Source organism: Sycon ciliatum, chromosome 7 (genome assembly GCF_964019385.1).
Source record: "Sycon ciliatum chromosome 7, ocSycCili1.1, whole genome shotgun sequence".
Classification (NCBI taxonomy): domain Eukaryota; kingdom Metazoa; phylum Porifera; class Calcarea; order Leucosolenida; family Sycettidae; genus Sycon; species Sycon ciliatum.
In genome coordinates, this window is record NC_088649.1 from 19,759,942 (window position 1) to 19,785,000 (window position 25,059).

Sequence of the window (25,059 nt, forward strand, 5' to 3'; positions counted from 1 at the left end):
TTCGTACACCGTTTTGTCGTTCGCAAAAGCGAGCAATTTCGTCCCGGATGTGTCAGCAGTTGCAGGAAGGCGGCGAACATAGATGTTAAACAGAGTTGGGCCCAAGACACTGCCTTGCGGGACCCCACGAGTGACAGGTAGAAATGGAGAGACCTCACCGCACCTGAGGACCCGCTGGGCTCTGCCAGAAAGGTAGGATTTAAACCATGAGAGTGCTGATCCGCTGATACCAATCTCGTGCAAAGCCAAGAGTAGCTGCTGATGCTGCACACGATCGAACGCTTTACTAAGGTCAACAAACGCGACAGCAGAGGTCAGGCCCTGGTCCCGAGCAAGACACCAGTCATTAATTGCCAAAGAGAGCAGTTGATGGACGGAGCGATTTGGGCGGAACCCAAATTGGTGATCATGTAGGAATGCAGTCGAGTCCAGGTGACAGAATAGTTGCGACAATAGAGAGGTTCCGCACTACGTAAAGTTGAGCAACTTTACGTTAGTGGGCGGGAAAAACCCGTGAATTCGCGAGTTTGCACTCCACTTACGGAAAGTTGTCTACGGAGAGTACGTAGATAGGGCTCTGATAACGTAGCTGGTCCGTAAGTGGATTGGGGTACAAATTTATGACTCTCTCCCCAGCAGGCCAGGTCGATCTGGTCGTACACTGCCGTGTTCGGAGTTGCCAAGGGCAGCTACGTGATTTGAAAACTCCGTATGGCGGAACCCAGATGCGCATGCAGTTTACGTAAGACTTTCCGTAGATCGACTACGTTTTTTACTAACGTAATCACGTTATGCGGAACCTCTCTATTACCACGGATTCCAACACTTTGGACAGGATCGACGTCAGCGAAACTGGGCGGTAGCTCGTTGCGTTGTGGACGTCGGTCTGAGCGGATTTTGGGATCGGGGTGATGTTGGCTCGCTTAAAGGGGAAGTGCATCGATTTTTCAAGTAGGGCTCAGATGAAAGACAATTGGATATCGGTTCCGATGGTATATCTCTCGCTTGCGTACGGCAAGGGAAACTTGCCATATCACTGATTTCCTGGTCCCGTTTCCATGGCGACTACAGGTGATGACGCACATTCTGCTTAGCTCCGTGAGAGAGAAGGTCGATCACTGCAGAATTGTGTCATTTTCAGTTGTCTTCTTGTATTCACGAAGTGAAAGAAGTACTGTGTTCAATGCTGTTAGTGCCGTGAACTGTTTATTAGTAGTCCTATCCGTTGTGTACTGGGACGTGACACCGACAGGGGAAAGCTGGAGTGCGGAGACGTTAGCTGGCAAGCGAAAATCGTGACAAACCAAGTGCTGAAATCTTGGTTGGGACAAATCAAACGTTCAGCATTTACCTCAACCAAGGACCATGCCGTTTGCTCTTTCCACTTCCTGAAGATGGATGCGCTACCTGCTGGAGACTCTCCTATCTCTCGTAACATCTTCTGAAGCTAGGTGAGACGACGAGTAGCGGAGATTAGCGAACGAAATAATGTCGTATGTTTTGAAATTTTGCTGCTCAGGAGAGATGGCATTATAATTATGAACTTTTGTAGTCCATGTGAACTCAATCAGCCCATGAACTAACCCATGAACAAATGCTTTCCTTGCAGACGTGCATGTGTCTATCCAATCTACACGTAGAGATCATTCCATGCCCTCAGTGAATGGCCTATTTATATATTATTTGTCCATACACTTCATCTGCATGTTGTCTCTATGGAGAAGGATATTGTTCATTTCATATGAAGAAGTTCGGGCAATAGATGCTTTCCTCTGGTACAATTCTGTTGACCTGATGTTCTTTCTAGCTTCATGGGTAGCTTAGGTGAGGTACCATCACCATCATGTTTACATGAGGGTCAAACACTGCACCGTTCTTTGTTGTGACATGACGCAAGTTATTGTAAGTGCTCGCAGACTCCATACATTCCAGCAACACCTAGCATGGTTTTCCGTCAACGTTGTGGGTGAACAAATTCTTGTCCAACATATTTATACAGACATGCCAGCACACACCATGCGCGATACACACACTTGCCCTGCCCTGTCGAGTCACAGCCACGTGGGCCCGGAGGGGCAGTGGAGAGAGAATGGGAGAACGCCGCCTCATGGCGCCCGGGACACAAAAACAAGAGTTTGTCCGGCTACGTAGGGAGCAACACACATAAATACACCACACACACACACACACACACACACACACACACACACACAAAATGAGAGTTCGGGTCATCTGCCACGAGACTGACGTACGGCCGGGGAGAGCTTCGGCAGCGGTGTCTATTCCTGCCCTGGACCGAACGGAAGCAGCGGTCGCGGGACACACAGTATTCACCACAACACGGCTCCACTGTCGTTGGGGGCTGAGCCACACACTTGTGACGGGCAAGAACGCCACAGCGATCACACTGGCATGCTCCACGCTGCTCCTGCACACACACACACACACTCTCTCTCTCTCTCACACACACACACACACACACACACACGCACGCACACACGTGCGCACATACTGCAAGAAAGAAAGAGAGCATGCGTGTCAGATTCTTGCATAGGAAGTGTTTATCAGCACACACTTATACATGCACATGCAGGCACTCAACGACCAACTATGCACCATGCCGTATGTTCGTCAAACATAAGATTGCAATACCAAAGAACAACATAAACAAGATCACACACTTCGTTCTCCTCCAAGTGTGTCCTCCCCAGCCATTTCCCTAGGCGGAATGTAGCCTACGAAATGGTTTCTCTAGACTAGGAGAAGATGCTTGGTATTCGCCATCTCTCCTGAGAAATGTTCAGCAAAAATTTCAAAACATACGACATTATTTCGTTCGCTAATCTCCGCTACTCGTCGTCTCACCTGGCTTCAGAAGATGTTACGAGAGATAGGAGAGTTTCCAGCAGGCAGCGCATCCATCTTCAGGAAGTGGAAAGAGCAAACGGCATGGTCCTTGGTTGAGGTAAATGCTGAACGTTTGATTTGTCCCAACCAAGATTTCAGCACTTGGTTCGTCACGATTTTCGCTTGCCAGCTAACGTCTCCGCACTCCAGCTTTCCCCTGTCGGTGTCACGTCCCAGGACACAACGGATAGGACTACTAATAAACAGTTCACGGCACTAACAGCATTGAACACAGTACTTCTTTCACTTCGTGAATACAAGAAGACAACTGAAAATGACACAATTCTGCAGTGATCGACCTTCTCTCTCACGGAGCTAAGCAGAATGTGCGTCATCACCTGTAGTCGCCATGGAAACGGGATCAGGAAATCAGTGATATGGCAAGTTTCCCTTGCCGTACGCAAGCGAGAGATATACCATCGGAACCGATATCCAATTGTCTTTCATCTGAGCCCTACTTGAAAAATCGATGCACTTCCCCTTTAAAGGCAGAAGGAAACACTCCACTGCTACGAGACGCGCTGAAGATTTGTGCCAAAGAAGGCGCCAAGGAGGACGCCATGGCCTTGAGGAAACCAGGCAGAAGGCCATCTGGACCCGGTGCCTTGCACGGTATAAGGGAGCGAAGAGCACGCTCTACCTCTGTAGTGCTGACCCGATCGAAAGAGGTCAATGCATCTTCAAGGACCGGTCCAGACGGCAGGTCGTACGTGCTTGTGGGGTCGTGGACTATAGCATGGAAGTGGTCATTCAGGTTAGGTGCAAGAATGGAAGACGACTTTGGTTTACGCTTTGTCACATAGTTGATTGTAGCCCATAAGCGACGCGGAGATTTTCTGTATTCGGCACAAATTCTTTGATAGTGCTGGTTCCGCAGACGACGATCGAGATTGTTACATTGGGTGCGAAGGCGCTGAAAGCTGTTGTAAAGCTTGGTGTCTGTGGAACCTCCCTTGCGCCACGTGCGAAAGGCCGCTTTGCGCCTCCGAATTAGTGCTTGTAGCTCTGACGTAACAAAGGGGCACTTTCGACGAGGATCATGTCGGTAATGCTTAGACGGTTTATATGGCGCTACCAAATCCAGCATTGAGTCAACTTTACTTGTCCATTCGTCAACCATACTATTCACGCTGGAAGAGAGAGAGAAAGTACAGAGGTTTGCAGACTCTAAGAGGGTCTCCAATTGCTTGATATCGGTGTTGGAAAAGTCCCGACTGGGCAGGCGCTGGTTGCAGTCAGTCGGGAATGAGTAGGGGTCGGGAGTGGTCAAGGTTGCACATACCAAACAGTGATCGGAGTGCTCAAAGTCATGAACAATACCGCCTGAGACAGCATCTGTATTACTTAGAATGTAGTCATTTGACGATGACGACTTCGGACAAACACGAGTTGGGTCGTGAATACAGTTTAGAAACTTAAAGGGCAAAAGATAGTTGGTAAGGAGAGACGAGTAGAGCTGGGATGTAGGTTGGAGAGAATCCACGTTCAGGTCACCCATGAGCACTAACGAGTTACCCTGGAGTTCTGTCAGTTCCTGCGCCAGGGAAGTCCAAAACGATGCTGGGGAATTCGGGGGTCTGTAGAGGCAACCAAGATGGAAGGGAGCAGCATTGCGTCGCCGGCGAGATGTAAGCCAGAGCATTTCAAAATTATTTGAGCTTTGTAGCAAGTGCCGGGTAAAGCCAAGTCTAGTGCTGGTGTACACACAGACACCTCCCGCCTTGCGGCAGGGTACTGAAAGACCACTAAGGCAAGGGCAGCTTCGTGGACACTCTCGGTCGCGCCGGAACAGCGTGTACCCGTCAATAGCTAGTTCTGAGTCAGCAACTGTATTGTCAAGCCAGGTTTCAGTAATAGCGAGAACATCCAGGGAATGGTCGGAGATGAGGGATTGAATTTCATGGAGTTTATGTCTGAGGCTACGCACATTTAAATGACCGATATTGGTGTTATGATTAGTATGATGACTGGGTAGAGATATTGGTGGTGGAGGATGTGATCTGGGGGTGGAAGGTGGTGCGAGTGGATTTAGAGGAGACATGTTTACTGATTGGAACCGTGGGCGACTCGATCAGTCTCCCAATACGTCGTTCACAAAATCGGGGCATTTAAGAAGGCATGAAGGTCTTGGGACGTGCATCAAGTTTCCGTAGACACAAGCAAGAGAGGGCGCGTATGTAAGGTAGGTATGTGCACACAGTATTAAAAGAGAAAGAAAAAAGAGGCATTGGCCATTATTATGTGCTTGTTCGCGTAGACATCAGAATGGCCTACAGCTGCATTAATGGGCACGCAAATCATGCAAACCAGCCAAAAGTGTTCGCATAAGCCACTTCGAATAGATACAAAAGACCACAACAGTTTAAGAAAAAAATATATATGCGAAAAGAAGACAAAAACTAGGGTGCTGACACCACTCGGGAACAGATGCCCACCCAACTGCTTCGGTCAGCAGCAAGGGCAAGGAACGCTCTCTCTCTCTCTTTCTCTCTATCTTTCTTCTCTTCTTCTTCCCCCCCCCCCATCTCCCGATAATTATTAGCCCCCGTTTTTATTCGACGCGTTTGCTGTGCGGTGAAGCCGAGACCCTAGGTCGGTGGAGCACATCAGACCCCGTCACCACGTCCACGATTCATGCCTGCGATGCTGCACCGCTGCTTTGCATGTCATGATTGGAAGCTGTGGCCTTAGAAAAAAAAAAAAAGCCCTTAGATCGACTTTGCTTGACAAGAAAAGTCCAATCCGCTTGGCATCATCTTGTAGTAGCGTTGGTAGTGTGTGTATTGGTCGTCTCCTCCAGCCCGCTGGACGAGGCTCTGTGAAGTACGCTCCCATGGCCAGTGGTGGTGGGGAGTCAGCCGGGAGCCGGAGGACGTGTCCAAAGAGGCTCCACCTAGCTCTCAAGATGATAATACCGAGAGGAACCGCGCCGGTACGCTCATAGAGCCTCTCGTTCCTAATCCGATTCGGGAACACAATACCGATTAGCGCCCGCAGCTGTTTTCGGTGGAAGGCCTCAATACGGCTCAGCTGCTGTTTCGTTGGTACCGATGTTGCCCACTTGTAGCAGAGTACAGGGAGTACAAAGGCATTATAGAGCCGGATGCGGAAGCTCTCCGAAACTAGCGACCTACGGATCCACAGCGTCCAGAGTTTACCAAAGGCAACAGTTGCCAGTTGCTGTCGCCGTAGCATATCCTCGGCATCACCTAATAGGGACCCGAGTTTCTTGGTGGTTCGATCAGTGTGCCGTTCGATGTGCGTGTGCTCTGTTTTTGTGTCATTCACTTTCAAATCCCATTCGAGGATCTTGTTGGATATGGTTGGAAGGAGGGTCCTCAGCCTCTCGCCATCAGTAGTCCCGAAATCCACATCGTCGGCTTAGGCAGTTTCAGTTGGTAACCCCAGGGAGATATCGGCAGGGGGCGTGATAGAAGAAGAGAGGCCGAACATCACGCAGCGCACCCTCAAGGTACACAATAAAAAGAACAGCAGACAACGAGTCACCTTGGGGTGTGCCGCGGAGAGTGGGGAATGACGGGCCCTTAGCGGATGGGAGTACAACCCGCAGTACGGTGTCCTGGAGGAGGTAACTGATCATTTGGATTTCATCCGGCTGCAAGAACGATCCCAGCACCGAGATGAGCCGTGGCCTGCTTCTACAGTCAAACGCGTTTGATATATCAATGCCTAGGATATCCAGCGCACAGCGATAACGTTGGCATCGAACCGCCAACCATTGGTATGACCTAACAACGTCTGTGGTGCTTCTGCTGGGGCGGAAACCACTCTGTGTGTGTGCAACGAAGTTGTTGACATTGACCATAGTGTGGCGAAATTGCATTACAAGTAATTCGAGTATGATTTACTCATGTTGTTGTATTTGGTTCTTGTCTTGTAGAGTCCAGTGTCTGATGTCATTATAATTATGGTCTAAGTGTACGTGCGAGTATGGTGTGAGGTGTTAAGTTTATAGTATGTGGTGTATGCCAGAGTAGGCGTTGGCAGATTTTGAGAATCTGCTTCCGTCTGTGTGACAGTGACTGTCAAGTGAATGCTGTACTTGCGCAGTGCTAGTTTGGTGTGGGAATGAGAGTCATGTGTGATTCGTCCGTGGTCTGGTTGTCTTGGTCTTGGTCATGTGTTCTGTACGCATTAGTCCCTGATTGGTCGTCCCGGTTTTTCGTCGCCTTATTACTGTTTGTTCTTTGGTGTTATTTCGTGTCTTTTTGGGTTTGTCTATATTCTTTGTCTTTCGTTTCACCTTTGTTTTCGTCTTTCTCCTCCTGTGCCCTTTCTGTTTGTATAAGAAGTTAGAAACTCTACCAAGTTGTTTGCATTGTTGTGTGGCAGGAGCCAGGGGGAGAAAGCAATAGTATTTGAATAGTATACGTTCGTAGCAGTTGAAAGAACTTCACTCCATGATACTATTCACACAAGCCTTTTCATATTCCTGCACACCATAGTCTAGACGATGACAGTCCAGGATCGCACCCTAATGTGCAGTATGCAGTTCTGTAGTTTTAAAATTCACCTGTGTTCTATTCATGAGTCTTGTCTTCATGCATACGGCAGTGGTGATTGCTGATGCCGAAATTAATGCTAATAATAATTTTAACTGTCCACCTCTCCACTCTCCTCTCCGGGCCCAGAGCGCAATGTGGAGAACTAGAGGTTGACAGTTCAACATATTTGTCATTTTTTAGTCTTGACTAGGGTCCAGCAGATAATGCTCCAAAAATGCTTGTATAATGCTAACCATAATGCTCCAAAAACTGCACCATAAATGCTGATTAAAAGGCTTCAGCAAGGATACTATACTCTTGGTTTGGGACAAAAATGGAAGAAAGTCTGCACTTTGTCAAACTTCCAGGAAATTATGCATATCGTCGATCTGCATCTGAATTTGCGACCTGCATCTGAAGCTGCCACATTATCTCTCACGAGCTCCACCACTTCTTAGCACTATAAGACATGATCGCTTCTCCATGGATTGTTCTCCGTTCCAACTTTGATGCAGGGTTGTGGCAGAATAGTCGGTGTATCAAATCCCTCCCCTAATTATCCATGTGGTGAGAGATGAAACCATTATTGCAGGTAGTCATTGTTGGGATGAAGTTTTCCACAAAATCTCGTTTCATTCACAACCATTTGACTGCAATTTCAGTGCAATTTCTGCCACAAATTCAACTCCACGAGTACGAGGAAGCTCAGCGGATCTCCACAAGAACTTTCGCCCATCACCTGCAATGGAATATGCGCTGTATGATACGACCAGCGGCTAACACAGGAAGTGGCTTCATTTTCCACAAACCTGGTTTCATTCACAACCATTTGACTGCAATTTCAGTGCAATTTCTGCCACAAATTCAACTCCACGAGTATAAGAAAGCTCAGCGGATCTCAACAAGAACTTTCACCCTTCACCTACAGCGGAATATGGGCTGTATGATACGACCAGCGGCTTACACGGGAAGTGGCTTCATTTCCCGCAAATCTCGTTTCGTTCACTCCAACTCACGGAATAAAATTGAAGTAGAATTAGGGATTTATCTTGCATTTCCATCGCCTCAGAATAAAATAACTTCGATAAATGCCTGAGAGAGAATGAGTGAGGCACCTGGAAGAATTGAGGATGAAAATAGAGATCAGAAGATTGGACTAAGTAATCGTCTCCGTGGTCTAAGATAAATCGGAGAATATCCCAATTGGTTAGGTATTTCAAGAAGACATCACAATTTTCGAAAATAATAATTTCCTGGCCTAGCAACACCATTCCCTGGCAGCGTTCCCCGGCAGCGCGAGTCAAAGATGTTTTCTGGGAATGTGTGCCGTGTCCTCCCCCGGGCTTTTACGACTCCCTGGTTACAACTACACACGAAAATCCGGTGGAACAAAAAAGTGATTAAAATTAATGTCTCTACTCACTCTACTTATAATGCTAGCATTATCCGTCAAGGCCTAGATCTTACGTGACCTCTTGAAGGTGGTACAGGGCAGAAAAGTAGTCTACAAGTGCCCGAACACCGCTTTCAAAACGAGAGAGCTTGGAAGCTCAGGGCCCTATACGCTATCCTTTTTTGCCTTGATGACCTAGGCAAAAAAAAGCATAAATCCACGTCTACGTTTCCCGTTTACGTTTCGGGAAAAACCCCAAAAGAGTCGGTCGTTGCTATGATACTTTGCCGTAAACGTGAAAATAAACGTGAGTGTGAAACCCCTATTACCTGGTTACTGAAGTAACGTCTTCTGCATAGCTACGGGAATAATTATGTACTTTGAAAACTAGATTGACAGTTTTCGAACAGTCTAACACAAGGAGACAAACTTTGTGGCTTTTGTGGCGGAGCACAATACAACGGAACCAAAGTTGTTGACACAGACTTGAGCATGTCAACGACATCCCAGGCATGGACCAAGTTCTTCCTGGAAAGCACCACGATGCTCTGGGTGGCGTTGCACTTGCATACTCTTCCGATTCTGGCAGTGACACTTTTGATCGTCGCCTGCGCTTCCGAGACTGTGTCAGACGACTCATGAGAGCTGAACGGCAAGTAACGTCATAAGGCAGTTCACCGCCTAATGTACTCGCCCACGACTTGTGCCTCTTCGCTTCTGGAGACGACCGGGACGATTCAGCTTCTCTGTCGACAAGAAACATCACTGACATTCCAACAAATTGTCAACGTCGCTCTGCGGACCCACCGCCACGGACTTGCTGACACCTGACCAAACCCTGCGCCATGCTCAGTAATCGTCTGGCCCGGCGAGCTGCTCTATAGTCTGTTTCAAAAAGATTTACAATCAGGTTTGTGTCTTAAAAAGTATGAAGATAAGGGAAATTTGGACAACAAAGTACATAGAATGGCTTCTTAGGACACGGCAAATTGTTCTGTGAAGGTTTCGGAACAATGGGACCAACCGTTAAGGAGTTAGAATTTCGGCCAGGTTTCCGGCCTTTTCCCATGGTTTACAATTTGCCCAGGAAGCCAGTATCGATTTTTTATCAAAACCCACGATTTATCCTTTCCTTTTTGGCCTTGTGGTTATGAATGCTGTCTGCTGACCATGAAGTTGTGAGTTCAAATCCCAACCTATCCTCAAGTCAAACTTTTTTTTCATTGTTTTGGTGATCAAGCTGGTACAAGACAAAGAAGATGGCTACACCAAACGACTTGTTGTTGGAGCTCGCGCTTCCTGCCGAACTGACTGACACTTGACTGGCTCACGCCATGTGAACACACCCACAACACTGCAATGGTGTGAGTGAATTATAATGGAAGTCATCGCGCTGTAGCTTTTTGAGATATATTTTAGTATTTCAAGATCGCCAATTTATTTGAATTTAGCAGTCAACGCCGTCTTCTATCAGCGTTCACAAGTGTCTGCTTTTCTCAAAATGTCGTCGAAGTCACACGGATAGCTTTGCCAAGTCATGGCCTTGGGAATGAGTCCGTGTCGATGTCGTTTTCGTCACACGGTGAGTAAATTGCATCGCAGCTCAAAGAAACTATTTTGGTCACAAAACGAATTGGGACCCATGCCGCTCGTCAACATTTACAACACTTTCGTTTCGACATGTCCTCTCTGACTCCATTGTCGATACGAGGAAGAACTCGTTTGTTGTAAACCAGACGTACATGACTGTGTCAACGTGAGTGAGTTGTCATTTTTCCTGCTTTCGCGCGGAATATTTCTTCGAGTTCACAGTGAGTTTTTCCAGGCAGCGCTCGAGTGCTCATACGGTAAGACGCCAAACTCCGCGGGCGATCGCCAGGATTGTAAATCTTTTTGAAACGGACTGTAGTGTCACTAGATACGAACATTGTCAGTCTTTGCTCGCCAGCTACTTGAACTAGACCGCCAAACAGGTGTTTGAACAAGATTTGAGATGATAACCGCCACAATCATGCACGAATGAAAACATTTCTTTTCATTTCAAAATTTCTCAACTTTTTTTACGAAACCCCAAAGACATGTTTTAGCTGATCGCGGCCCGTATATGGAGCTCTTTTTAGTAGTAGTAGTTTTTTGTTTTTTTTTCTTTACAAAAACCACACACCATTTGATGGCACAAACAGCAAGGCAGCGATGAGACACATGGAATGGGAGGAGTGGGGGAGAGGCAGGGGCAGCTTGACCGACCATAGGGTCTCGGCTTCATTGCAACCCAAGCGCTCCACAAAAACAAAAGATTACAGAAAATACGCAGGGGGGGGGGTAGATAACTGGGGATTACGGGGAAAAGTATGCACAATAAAAAGTTATCAGAGAGTCAACGAAGTGAATGGAGGAGGGAACAGAGTTAGAGCTTTTTTCGTCTTTTTTCTTTGATTCATAGCCTGTCCGTTGCCCACTCCCAGCGGGTAAGGCGCAGGTGGGCGTTGACCTTTTCTTTGAACGTCTGCAGTCCTTTCCTTGTTGGCTGGTTCAGCAGAACGCACTGCGGGAGCTGGTTCCAGACCTCCACAACAGCGTCAGGGAAGGACCGAAGGACATCATTCCGTGCTCTGGGCGGAAGAGTGGAAGTGAGCTGAAACTGGTGTGAGGGATGCTTTTGTGTGCGTCGGCTATGGCGTGATGTGTTGGTCGCTCGGGGTGGAAGAAGGGTGAGAAGCATGTCTGGGCCAGTTGAAAAGTGGAGCTTGTACAGAAAGCAGAGTGCTCCGACCATTCTGCGGATGTCCAAGCTAGGGAGGTAGGCTCCGTCACCGATTAGGTGAAGGCCACGGCGTTGGATGGCAGTGAGGCGAGCCAGAGTGGTGGGTGCAGCGCTCATCCACACGAGCATGCTATACTCCAAAACAGGGCGGACAAAGCCCTTGTAGATCACTCCACGGCACCTGGAGTCCAGCGCTCGCGAGGCTCTCCGGAGGAAGCCGAGACGCTGCGAGCCTCGAACAGCCAATTGCCTGATATGAGCTGTGAAGGATAGGTGTTGGTCAAACAGCACACCCAGCAGCTTCAGCTGGTCGACTTCCGGAACAACTGTGCCCTGGAATACAATCGGTGGGACGACGACTGTGTTGCGATGGTGAGAAATCAGGAGAGACTGAGACTTTCTAGGTTCAAACCTAATGTGCCAGGCCATTACCCAGTCTGCCAGCGCATTTACAGCAAGTTGGAGTGTGGTAACATCTTCGGGTACGGCAGTATTGGTCGATATGCACTTGTACAACGTGGTGTCATCAGCATATGCAGCAAGCTGGGCCCCAGCAGGTAGATGATCCTCAGCATCATTCGTATAGAGAAGGAATAAAGTCGGGCCCAAGATGCTACCCTGGGGGACGCCTGACATGATGGGGTAAGCAGAGGAGGACTGTCCGCTCACTACAGCCTGGAACATGCGGTAGGAGAGGTAGCTTCTGAGCCAGGCGAGAAGATGTTCCTGGAGCCCATACCGCTCAGCTTTATACAGGACACCCGGGTGCGACACTTTGTCGAACGCCCCAGCAATATCCACTGCCAGGACGCGCACAAGTCCTCCACTGTTGGCAACTCGGCTACATTCGTGTTGAAGAGCTAGGAGGAGGTCGGTTGCGCCAAGTCCAGAGCGGAAGCCAAATTGGCGAGCAGAGAGAATAGAGTTGCTGGCGAGAAAGTTTGTGTTGCTCCGGTTGATTATGGTTTCCATACATTTGGAGATAATGGAGAGAAGGGATATTGGACGGTAATTCTTCACACAAGATCTTGAGCCCTTCTTGTGGACCGGGACAACGTTTGCCACCTTCCAGGCAGATGGCTGGTGGCCTTGTCGGAAGCAGAGAGAGAACAGATGAGCGAGCGGGCGTGCAAGAGAATCTGCACACATCTTAAGCACCCGAGAGGGGACAGAGTCAGGGCCAGTTGCTTTTGACGGGTTGATAGCCTTAAGCACACGCCTCACAGTAGATTGGCGAAAGTGCACTGTTGTTATTCTGTGTAGTGAACGCTGTTTGACATCGGGAAAGGCGGTAGCAACATCACTGAAGTCAGTCTCTAGACTTCATTTTTCAGCAAAGTAGCTTCCAATAATCTCGGCTTTGTCGCGATTCTGTGTGTACTCCTGTCCATCAGAGTCAAGAAGAACAGGCATAGTGCTGTCGCGACCACTTCCACCTGCACGCTTACCCACGGACCACCACTCCTTGTCCTGGATGTTTCCCGAGAGCAGTTTATTGCGTATTCTCTGGAGGTGGTGTTCTTTGGCTCTAGAAAGGCAAGTCGATGAGGTCACGCGGGCAAGGCGATATTGCTCCTGTAGTGCCGGGTTGGCCTGGCTGCGACGAAGTGATCGCCATGCATGGCGTTTGGCAGCGACAGCAGCAGAGCACTCGGGGGTCCACCATACGGGATCAGTGGGCTTCGTCTTGAGAACTTTCGATGGGATGAATCTGGTCATTCCTTTGATGATCCTCTGGGTTACAAGATTGCATGTTGTATCAGGCTCATCAGTGATGATCTCAGTCCAGTCGGTGTCACGGTAGAAGGCTCTCAGACGATCCCAGTCGGCATGCTGATATCGCCATACTGTACGCGCTGTTGGTCTGTCCCGGTGTGGTGTCAGCTCGAAGTCTGTGATCACTACAGCATGGTCCGACTGTCCCAGAGGTGGGTACAGTGTACTGATGATATTACCAGGTACGTCTGACATGACGAGGTCGAGCGTATTTCGCCCACGAGTAGCTTCGTGGATGTGTTGGGTGAGGCTGTGTTGGTAGCATAAATCTTCGGCTGTTTCTCCCGCCAGTGTGGTGCGCCTACTGCCGAGCCAATTTGTATTGTGTACATTAAAATCACCAGCTACAATGACGCGAGAGCAGGAGCAACGTGCAGCATCAATCCCAGCATCGAGATGGGAGAACAGCCGTATGTCATTGTCTGCACAGGAGCCTGGGCGACATACACCAACGTTTGTGCCCTGTGGTCCAGTTATGCTAATCCAGAGCATTTCCTGGTCGGCACAGTCGATGTTGAGCTGTCTATATGATAGGCCACCCTTCACCCAAATTGCAACTCCACCACCATGTGCTGTTCTGTCACGCCGTATAGCAGGGTGGTAGCCAGGTATGGATGTTTCCACTGGCGTGGCTTTCTCCGGAGTCAGTTTGGTCTCTGTGACAATTGCTAGGTCAACATTATGGTGCATGAGGACGTGCTGGAGCTCGCCAATCTTATTCAGTATGCCAAAGGCAATTTGTGAGCATTAGGCGGAGTGGTCGTGTCTCTGTCATTCAAATATTGTCGGCATACTTGGTCCCTTGGCCTGTTGCTCTGGCGAGTGCTGTGCTGTCTGAGAGGGTAGGGTGGCGTGGGAATCACTGTCGTCCTGCTCAGTGGTCGTGTTGTTGGAGGAGTCAGTGGCATACTAAGTCTTGTCAAAGTTCCACAAGCGGGAATACACTGGTTGGGGCCAGAATGCCCGGTTATTTACTAGCTCGACGCTGCTTTTACTGATCACAATCCTAGCAGAGACACGACCATCTTTAGGGAAGGTCTTGCAGGCAAAGACTTCCAGGTCCACATCCGCTCTTCTTGCCCTGTTTATAGCAAACTGGGTCAGTTTAGTGTCAGAAGTGTCAGGCTTCAGGTTCCCCACGAAAAGGACACTCTTCTTTGCTGTCGGCTTTCGACTGGGTAGCACTTGCCAGCTGTCTAGATCTACCACTTCGTCGGTCATTTCGCTGAACTTTGGCAGCTTGCTAGTGGGGCTTGACCGGCTGCGGCTAGGGTCCTGGGCACGTGCGCGTGATTGGGCCAAAGTGTTTGTACAACTAACGTTACTTCGTGCGCTTGCATCCGCGCCCGCATCACTGACTGGACTCGTACGAGTGTGCTCTGGCTCCGACTCATGCTCACCATCCGTGTCAGTACGACGGATTTCAAAAGTAGTTCTACCGTACGCATCCTCGAGCAGCTGTTCTGCAGCCGAGGATGGGGTAATGGCGGAGTCCTTTGGCTTTTTCCTTCGAGGTTTCCGCTTAGGTGGCTCCTGTTCTGCCTGACTAGACCCAGTGTTCGTGTCGATCCTGGCGGAAAGTTCCAGCAACTCCCTCGACAGGTCGTCCAATCTCTGCAGTAGGCGACGTTCGCAGTCTGAAGCCTCGCTGCGCACTCTACACAATTCCTCCATAACCGCCTGGCATTCATGGCAGCTCTGGCTGTGCCCGGTGGGCATGTTCCCTGAGGAACCAGTTGGCTCTTGACTACAGACCGAATTTGCAGCTGTATGTGATCTAGTGGTGATGGGCATTCTTTACCCACGACACCCAAAATACTCCGACCCGCATAAGAACGGGCAGAACCAGGGTAGTAGTAGTAGACTTGGTGCTTGTGACAAATGCAGAAAGGGGCTTAGCTTGACGACATCCAGGTGGAAGCATGTTCTATCTGTCTTTTGATTCCATTTTTATTGAAAACCACAAACCGCCGCAGATGTGGATACTGTTGAACGGGTAATTTTAGCGACGTAAAAACCCTAGCGAATTTACCGATCGAATCATTTTCGGTAAAGTTTCAAGTCGCGAATCCGTTCAGACATCAGTAGTGCACTGGTGATCCGTGAGTAAAATCGCAGCAAATCGCTAAAATAAAACGTCGCTAACCGGTTGACAATGGGAAAACGCTAAAATTAATAGTCGCTAAAATTAATAGTCGCTAAAATTAATAGTCGCTAAAATTAATAGTCGCTAAAATTAATAGTCGCTAAAATTACCCGTTCTACAGTATGCACATACCCTGTACATGCACATACATGTACACAGTCGCATTCTTTTTCCTAAGCTAATCGGCGAAAATCGGTTGTGTGCAACACTGGCTCACACTCACTACCGGCAAAAGAGGCCAGTCACATGCCTACATGTATGTATAAAGAAGGCTTAAGGGGGCAGCCTAGTACTAGTAGCCTACCCATAAATTTCATTATGGCATTCAATTGGCCGTAACTTTGGTGTTTCTCAGTGGATTTGAGTGAAATTTTGACCACACACTCCTGCCACTATGCTGGCCCTCAGGACATAATTTACAAGTTCGTGCGCCTCACTGACAGGCTTTCCAGGCCGGAAAAACTCAAATTTCCGGCATAGTGCCACGGTGTGCGAGCCACCCAGGAGCCAAACAAATGCATTTACATTTTTTTCACATTTTCGTGCCCATTCTGTCCGTGCGCGGGACCCAAACCTAAAACAAGTCCAGAAGCAGCCATGGGTGCTGGGGTAGGGCCCCTCAACGTGGCCCTGCAATCTGTCACAACGGAACGAGTGGGCGTTCTCTCACAGACTCCCACAGACCCAAGTAAATTTTGGATTTTTTTAAGATTTTTTTGCCGCCTTGCACTAGTGCACTGTTACTACTACTGTTGTTGCTAGCGCTTGCAATTACATGTCTGCACGCTCCTACTGCCTGTACCTGTGCCATGTTTAGAGTTGTCGCGTATTGCGCTATTTCTATACCAGGTATTTTTGGTGATGTTTTGGCCTTTTGTTCTCTCTCTCGTCATAGTGCACGCAGGTGTGATTTGTTAGCAGTTCGCAGAGCTCCTCATTTATTAACCCATCCTAACCGGTGTGCCCACTTCATTCCTGACGATGGTTATTTCATGACCCGAAACATTGAAACGAGAGAGCTTGGAAGCTCAGGGCCCTATGTTATGCTTTTTTGCCTTGAGACCTGACCTAGACAAAAAAAGCATAGGGATGTTATAAATTCTTTAAAAAAAATCCTTTTTTAAGACAACCTGGGATTCGAACCCGCACTATCACGCGCCCTGCATGCATCCCCCGATACACTTCGCATACATACTAATTCTTCCAAGTTGTTTCACATTGTGATCTTGCATTTGAAAGCCCTATTTGAATATGCATTGTGGCCAGCCGTCTTTGATGGCACGGTACGGTAGGGGATAGGTACGGGACAGGTACGATCGAGGGTAATACGACACCGTCTCCCGTACCGTACCGTGCCATCAAACACAGCTAGCCACATACAGCTGCCCGCAATATTCAAATAGGGCTTTCAAGCGCAAGATAATAACGTGAAGCAACTTGGAAGAATGGGTATGAATGCGAAGTGTATGGGGAAATGCATGTAGGGCGATAGTGCGGATTCGAATCCCAGGATATGCCTGAAAAAAAATAGGAGAAGTGAAAAATGTATAACATCCTATGCTTTTTTGCCGTCAGGTACGGATAGCGCCAGGCATGACACAAACAAACAAACAAACACACAAACAAATACCAAACGAGAGAGCTTGGAAGCTCAGGGACCTACGCTATGCTTTGTTGCTTAGCTCATCGTGCATGTTGTGGGAACTGATGGAAATGATTCCTGGGACGACGCTGACTCTGCCGATCACGGGCGTTCTGGAGTCGACGGGATCTCTCTCCCGACGTTTCCTGTGACCGGCGCTGACTTGCCCGTTCCCGCCTATTTTGGGGACGACGGGATCTCTCTTGCAAAGTATGTTTTTGCTGACGCATCCTATCACCTATTCGGCAACTAACATCCATTCTAATAATCACTTCATCCTCGTCTTCCTATTTCTTTCCAGAAAGTCTCCCTATACATCAGGGAGTCGTACTGTATTGACAGCTACCCTAACGGGTCACGCCGCGCTTCACCCAAGCATGGGTATGATGAGGGACAGTGGCAACAGAGAAAAAAAACAGCAAGCAGAGAGAGATAGCAAGAGAAAGACAGCGATAGTAGTACATCTGGTGTGCGACGTATAGAAAAGAGAGATGACAAGAGATGCGCACAAAAAAGGAAACAATAATTATTTTTGCAGTTTCGAAACAATCAACCATGTGATGGAGTGTGGGCACCCGAAGTCCCACCTGGACTCCACTGGAAGAACATCCCACGCAGGGATATCAGCGATAGGCCAAGCGTTGAAGAACAGCCATGAGGACACATCGTCTAGGAGTCCACCGCGCTCGAACTGCAATTGCAGGTTCAAACAATTTCCCACGCGTCGTCAGGCAGCGTAACTCTTCTCCCTGCATCACCATCCATCTCCAGCAACCGTCTCCACTCACAGCTCATGCCTCTGCCACCACTGTACTCCTCCGAGCTTCGCAGTTTGAAACCATTCGGGGGTCCGCTACACCACCGCGAATGGAGAGACGAGGACGACAACGGTCGTGACTGAAAAGACACTGCCTTGGCGACCGCGTCGCGGAACCCTCGCCCCAGCAAATTCAGAAACACGCCAGGGGCGACTCTGGTGGACCTAGAGCCACCCCCTTGGCAAGACTAGTACATGTAAGAGGAACGACTGAAAACTCAGATAAACCGGAGCTACAAAAAGTGCAACCGTTCCCAGCAAGCACAGTTCCAACACACAGTGACTCAACTGTGCTTTCTTCTTCTTTCTTTTTCTTTTTTTCCCTTTCTCTTTTTCTTTTTGAGTATTTGCAGTCTGTGTTTTCTGTGTTTTTCTCTCTTTCGTGGAGGCTTGCTTGTTGTATCCTTGGCTCTCGGCCGTTACTTTATCGCCATCATAATATTGGGCACCATTGCCCGTTTGGTCTGCGATACAAAATAAAATTTCAACAACAACAACAACAACAACAACAACAACAACAGGGAGTCGTATTCATGTACATAATACGACCAATATTGTGGCCCGCTGTTTGTGGCCAGCTGTGTTTGATGGTACGGTACGGTACGGGACCGATACGGGAGCCAGCAAATGGCCAGCTGTGTTTGATGGTGCGGTACGGGACAGATACGGGATAGCGTCAGGCGTGACACAAACAAACAAACAAACAAACACCAAACGAGAGAGCTTGGAAGCTTAGGGCCCTACGCTATGCTTTGTTACTTAGCTCATCGTGCATGTTGTTGGAACTGATGGAAATGTTTCCTAGGAAGGCGCTGACTCGGCCGAGCACGCGCGTTCTGGAGTCGACGGGATCACTCTGCCGACGTTTCCTGTGACCGGCGCTGACTCGCCCGTTCACGCCTATTTTGGAGACGACGGGATCTCTCTTCCAAAGTATGTTTTTGCTGACGCATCCTATCACCAATTCGGCAACTAACATCCATTCTAATTTCATTTCCTCCTCGTCTCCCTATTTCTTTCCAGAAAGTCTCTCTATACATCAGGGAGTCGTACTTTATTGGCAGCTACCCTAACGGGTCACGCCGCCCACCACCCAAGCATGGGTATGATGAGGGACAGTGGCAACAGAAACAAAAGAACAGCAAGCAGGGAGAGAAAGCAAGAGAAAGACGGCGATAGTAGTACATCTGGTGTGCGACATATAAAAAAGAGAGATGACAAGAGATGCGCACAAAATAGGAAACAATAATTATGTTTCCTGTTCCGAAACAATCAACCAGGTGATGGAGTGTGGGCACCCGAAGTCCCACCTGGACTCCACTGGAAGAACATCCCACGCAGGGATATCAGCGATAGGCCAAGCGTTGAAAAACAGCCATGAGGACACATCGTCTAGAAGTCCACCGCGCTCGAACTGAAATTGCAGGTTCAAACAATTTCCCACGCGGCATCAGGCAGCGTACCTCTTCTCCCTGCATCACCATCCATCTCCAGCAACCGTCTCCACTCACAGCTCATGCCTCTGCCACCACTGTACTCCTCCGAGCTTCGCAGTTTGAAACCATTCGGGGGTCAGCTACACCAGCGCGAATGGAGAGACGAGGACGACAACGGTCGTGACTGAAAAGACACTGCCTTGGCGACCGCGTCGCGGAACCCTCGCCCCAGCAAATTCAGAAATACGCCAGGGGCAACTCTGGTGGACTCAGAGCCACCCCCTTGGCAGGACTAGTAAGAGGAACGACTGAAAACTCAGATAAAACAGAGCTACAAAAAGTGCAACCGTCCCCTTCAAGCACAGTTGCAACACACAGGGAGTCGTATACATGTACACAATATTGTGGCCAGCTGTTTGTAGCCAGCTGTGTTTGATGGTACGGTACGGTACGGGACAGATACGGGAGCCAGCAAATGGCCAGCTGTGCGATACGGTACGGGATAGATACGGAATAGCGCCAGGCGTGACACAAACAAACAAACAAACAAACAAACAAACAAACAAACACCAAATTAAAGCTGTGTGGACCCTGGCTAGCGCCAGACGTTACTGAAGTAACGTCTTCTGCATAGCTACGGGAATTAAAGCTGTGTGGACCCTGGGTAGCGCCAATCGTTACTGAAGTAACGTCTTCTGCATAGCTACGGGAATTAAAGCTGTGTGGACCTGGCTAGCGCCAGACGTTACTGAAGTAACGTCTTCTGCATAGCTACGGGAATACACAGAGGCAATATGCTTTGGTACGGGAATAAAATGTTTTTCTGGTGAAAAGCAGTGAGTGATTTGAGTGTGAGCCAGTGTTGCTCACAACCAATTTTTTAATAATATTAATAATAATAATAATATTGACTGATTTTGAGGGAAAGAGACAAATGGGAAAAGTCTGAAGAAAAAATTGACCGTCATCACCAGGACTCGAACCAGGGACCCTCGCTTGTAGCCAGCGATGCTCTAACCGCTGAGCTATGGTGTAGTCGTCATCCAAGCAGAGACCGTTCAACGTTTTCTTCAGACTTCGTAACTCACACTTCCTGTGAATCCACACAGGCGGGTGGGACGCAGCCCTCACTGTAACCCACACACTTCACGTACAAACTAGCACGCGGGGAGCCCCAAGTCATAAAATATTGACTGATTTTGAGGGAAAGAGACAAATGGGAAAAGTCTGAAGAAAAAATTGACCGTCATCACCAGGACTCGAACCAGGGACCCTCGCTTGTAGCCAGCGATGCTCTAACCGCTGAGCTATGGTGTAGTCGTCATCCAAGCAGAGACCGTTCAACGTTTTCTTCAGACTTCGTAACTCACACTTCCTGTGAATCCACACAGGCGGGTGGGACGCAATAATAATAATAATAATAATAATACTTGTTCATGCAATGTAAAAAACGGTGGAGACGATGTGCAATAAAACGATGAAAATATGAAGAAATGGTGTAGGGGAAAAATATGGATTCAAACAAGTTTTCGTACAACACTCATCATACATGTAGTTCAATTTTTGTTTCAGTGTCCTTTAGTACAACGACGATTCCTGATGAGTGTTGTACGAAAACTTGTTTGAATCCATATTTTTTCCTGCACCATTTCTTAATAATACTTGTAATATGTAAAAAAAAAAGGGAAGAAACACATGAGAACGAGTTATGCGGCAACTATCCATAACTGGTTCTCATGTGTTTCTTCTCTTTTTCACATTTTATTTCTGGCTCAGTATCCGAGTTTAAATAATAATAAGGCATACAATATCCATTGTTTGTATACTGTATTTGAATTCGCTAATCCAGACGAGCGCCAATGCTCAATGACAAGGCAGCGAATATGTTATTATGTTCCAGGGAAGGAGGTAGATATCTCAATGAAGAGCGAAGCGTTATCAAAACTACAAGTAAGCCAGCGAACGACAGTTCTGTAACCCGCCTAATAAGACACTCTTAAAACTAAGTACTTTTTTAAGACGTGCAATGGACAGTCATTGAAACAGAAATTCTAAAAATAATAATAATAAGGCATCCATTTTGATATTCCAGGGGATGGCCCACGCCTGGTAAAGAGAATATATAGGGAAAAGACAAAATACTAACTGCTAACGAAAGTACTAGTACTTGCTAGTACCATCGGGAGGACTTTTTTTAATGCCCAATCCTGCCCTGTCAGTTACGGGTTACGGCGGTTGCCATGGCAAATAATAATGGTAAACAGTGAAAAACAATTACAGACAGGAAGCTGTCTCAGGGCAATTGTATAGTTATAACATCAGGGCAATTTTTTTTAAATTTTATTTATGGATTCCCCAAAGGCCGAGGCCTTGGTCGAGGGGGTCTCCGTTCATGGCTTACTGGGAATATATTTGCAAAATTATAACATATAGATTGAGAAGAGGAAGGGTTATAACAAATGCATACTGCAGAAATCATCCATACCATTCTTTACTATGTTATAGAAACTCTGGAAGGAATGAAACCAGCACGTTCGAAGCGGGTGTTGGCAAAGATAGTACGGACACGAGACACAAACTAATGGCTATTTTGGGGGGCAATAACGTTACTCCTTCGCGCTCCTGGCTTTCTGAAGCAGATTGTAGTTGCCCTCCACAGAACGTTTCCGGCCCATATTCTGGTAATATTTGGCAGCAGCGCTTGGAGTGTGTGACATGAACCTGTTCACCTTATGCGCTTCCTCCTCCTCCAGGTTGTCAGCAACAGCAGTAGACGAGATTTTCCTTGACATTGTTGCTGTGGGTACATGCCGGCCAATTGACCTTCCGAAAGCTCTCATTTGGTCGGCCGCCTTGTTACTGTCCAATCTCTTACCAGCACCAGTCAGCAGAAACAGATCACATTCAGTCTTCGTTCGCTTCAGGAGCTCTGGTCGAATGTGCTCGTTCCAGGACTTGATAGCTTTCTCCAGGTTAGACCTGACAACAAGGTACGCTGGCCCGATGCGTCCAGTCTTGTGTTCCCTAACACTGATCACCCTGCGCTCTTCAGCGAACTCACTCCTTTTGCCTTCTGACTCTGTGAACTCGCGGAGTGTCATGTTGCACGCAGGGCCAGGACGCTGTGCATTGTCCAACGTCAGACTTGTCAGGAGGAGTCTCATGATAAATGCTATATCCATCGCCTTCAAAGCCGACGGGTCTGTCCCTGCTATCTCTGTTATTCTGTTTGCCCTCTCGAATGCTGCTGCGTCCGTGAGAATTGCCTCTATGTCTGATGTGCCGGCGGTTACATTATGTTCCTCCTCCACTTGCAGACTCCTCTGCTTGCTCAGCTCTTTGGAGAATCTCTTGTACATGGTTGCGTACCTTTCCTTGGCCTTCTTCACACGGAATGAGAAGGCAATGATGTCATCTGCGTCGTCCATGCTGTCCAGATAGTCGAGGGCCGCTTTAGCTGCATCCAGCCTCCCCTTCATTCCTGCAGGACCTGTTCCCTTGACACTTCGCATCTTATCAAGGTACTCTCCCACCTTGTTCGTATTAAGGAATTCCTTGAAATCCACATCCTTGGGATTCAGGTACATCAGAAGCTTTGCCGCACACATCGTGTACGCGTCAGCTGTGGCCTTGCTCAGCATCTTTCCTCCAATAGATGTGAGCCATTTGTTGAAGGAGCACAGAGGACCTGTGGTGACGTCATGGTGGATGTCAGGTTGAAAATCTGAATGGCTTGTAACCGTCCTTGAACGCATCACTCTGCCGGGGAGAGGAGTAGTGGAGAAGGGATTCTGGCCAGTGGTAGCTCTTTCCTTCTCCTTCGAACCCCATTCTTGAACAACAAGTGCCCTCTTGGCGGCCACTTCAGAATGGCTAGATATTTCTTCACCAGGTGCATCATCCAGAAGACTCAGACTTCGCTGCAGTGTCCTTGGTCGTTCTTCTCTCGCCCTTTTCCTGCATTCAGCTCGTTGATCTGCATCCAGGTCCGCATGTTTCCGCTTGAGGTGCATGGCCAGCCTGTCCGTGTCCACAGAGCAGATGGAGCATCTGTACACACCACGAAGGGGCTTGTTGCCACTCACTGCTGATTTCTCCGTCTAACAAAACAAAAAGAAATGCGAAACGAGACGGAGGGTGAAACGCTGACCATGCGCTAAGTGCGTGAAACAACAGCGTGTTCTGTACGTTTGTGCCACAAAATGGGGAATATCGAGACACGCTCGTTTTGTGCATGTGTTGCCTCTCGCTTGCTTTAAAAATCACTAACCAACTCTAGACGTGCAGGACTAATGAAGAGAAAACATCTGAACGGGACGGGACGGTCACTAAAACTGATATGCAAGCAGCGGGCCGACAGCAGGTGCACATAGCCACAGGTTTATCTTTGAAACTCTGCTCAACTTCTTTATCCACATACCAAACACGCATGTAGCATACCAGAAAAGCACCTAATGCTGCGAATCTTTCTGCCTACATTATCTGTCAAATTCTAGGTGTACATGTGCTTGTAACTCCTTTTCTATCTGGAATTCAGTCAGCCAAACCCACCGCTAATCTGAATTTGATAGTTACGAGAACGAACCGCTATCCTCTGTACCCTGATAGTGTCTCTCTCACACAGTCACACACAGTCACGCACACACACACACACACACACACACGCACACACGCACACAAACACACACGCGCGCACACACACACACAAAACTCGATCTTACCATAGTTTTGAGGCGAGCAGGTGAACAGGTAGACGTAGTCACAGAAAGACCTGAGGTCCTCTGGGCCAGACCTCTGACAATGGATATGATACGAAGGTTCGCCGCAACCAAATCGACAAGAGTGAATTTAACTAAGCCAAGATGCCTCAACCTTACTTCCGGGCGAAGGGAAACGATCAAGCAAATCGTATATCAGTATACGGTCCAAGTCCATGCTAGTGCCATTGCTGAATAAGTAATGTCCCGGACCTAGATTCACTGCTTACCTGGATCAGCTCTACAGTGTTGTCGTGCTCTGACTTTTAGCGTGCTGTTTTGCCTATCATTTTATTACGCGGGGGACGTGAATCGCATGTTGTGCGAGCCAGAGAGTAGTAAAATGCCGGTATTTAGCTACTCCCCGATCACAAAATTAAGCAACGTCATAGGTTTGATTGATGGAGGTTATAATAAATTAGCTACGCCTGAAGCACAGAGGCCACTGACTATTATTTTCAAGTCCTTGCCAAGACTTTATACTAGTAATCAGCAAATGGATTGGACACAAACTATTTGAAGCTTAGCTCCCATAGAGGCCTCTAGTATTTATTTTATTTGTTTTACTTCCGGCACCTTTCTACTGTTTCGGTTGAGCAACAATCAGATATTTATCGTCCTTTCAATTGTCTCTATTTCTAGCATCTTTGTTTTGATACCGAAGAAGAAGAAGAAGAAGAATTATTTTTATGGCCCAAATCCAGACGGTATACATGTCCATGTATTGACCAATATCAGTAGAGAAAGTTAAGAGTTAGCGGTCTTGCTTTTTTGACCTCTCCATTTTATTTGACGGGACTAACCGAGACAACAATAGGAAGGGGCATGAGCGGACTCCGTGTGGCGTGCGTTGTGTTTGTGTGGCGTGCATTGTGTGTGAAAGCCCTTCATGTTCTTGTCCCGTGCAATCTGGACC

At 48.0% G+C, this 25,059-nt stretch overlaps 2 protein-coding genes across 2 annotated transcripts; both read right to left on the bottom strand.

Moving 5' to 3' along the window:
- Nucleotides 1-12,892: 12,892 nt before the first annotated feature.
- LOC135821682 (uncharacterized) lies at nt 12,893-14,035 on the bottom strand. The gene has a single exon (XM_065334680.1). The coding sequence runs from the start codon at nt 14,033-14,035 to the stop codon at nt 12,893-12,895; it is 1,143 nt and encodes a 380-aa protein (XP_065190752.1).
- A 7,289-nt stretch (nt 14,036-21,324) lies between these two features.
- Nucleotides 21,325-24,298, bottom strand: LOC135820587 (uncharacterized). The gene is made up of 2 exons (XM_065333647.1): nt 24,108-24,298; nt 21,325-23,486 (listed from the first exon to the last, which is right to left on the bottom strand). The coding sequence occupies exons 1-2, from the start codon at nt 24,108-24,110 to the stop codon at nt 21,993-21,995; spliced, it is 1,497 nt and encodes a 498-aa protein (XP_065189719.1). The 5' UTR covers nt 24,111-24,298; the 3' UTR covers nt 21,325-21,992.
- Nucleotides 24,299-25,059: the final 761 nt, after the last annotated feature.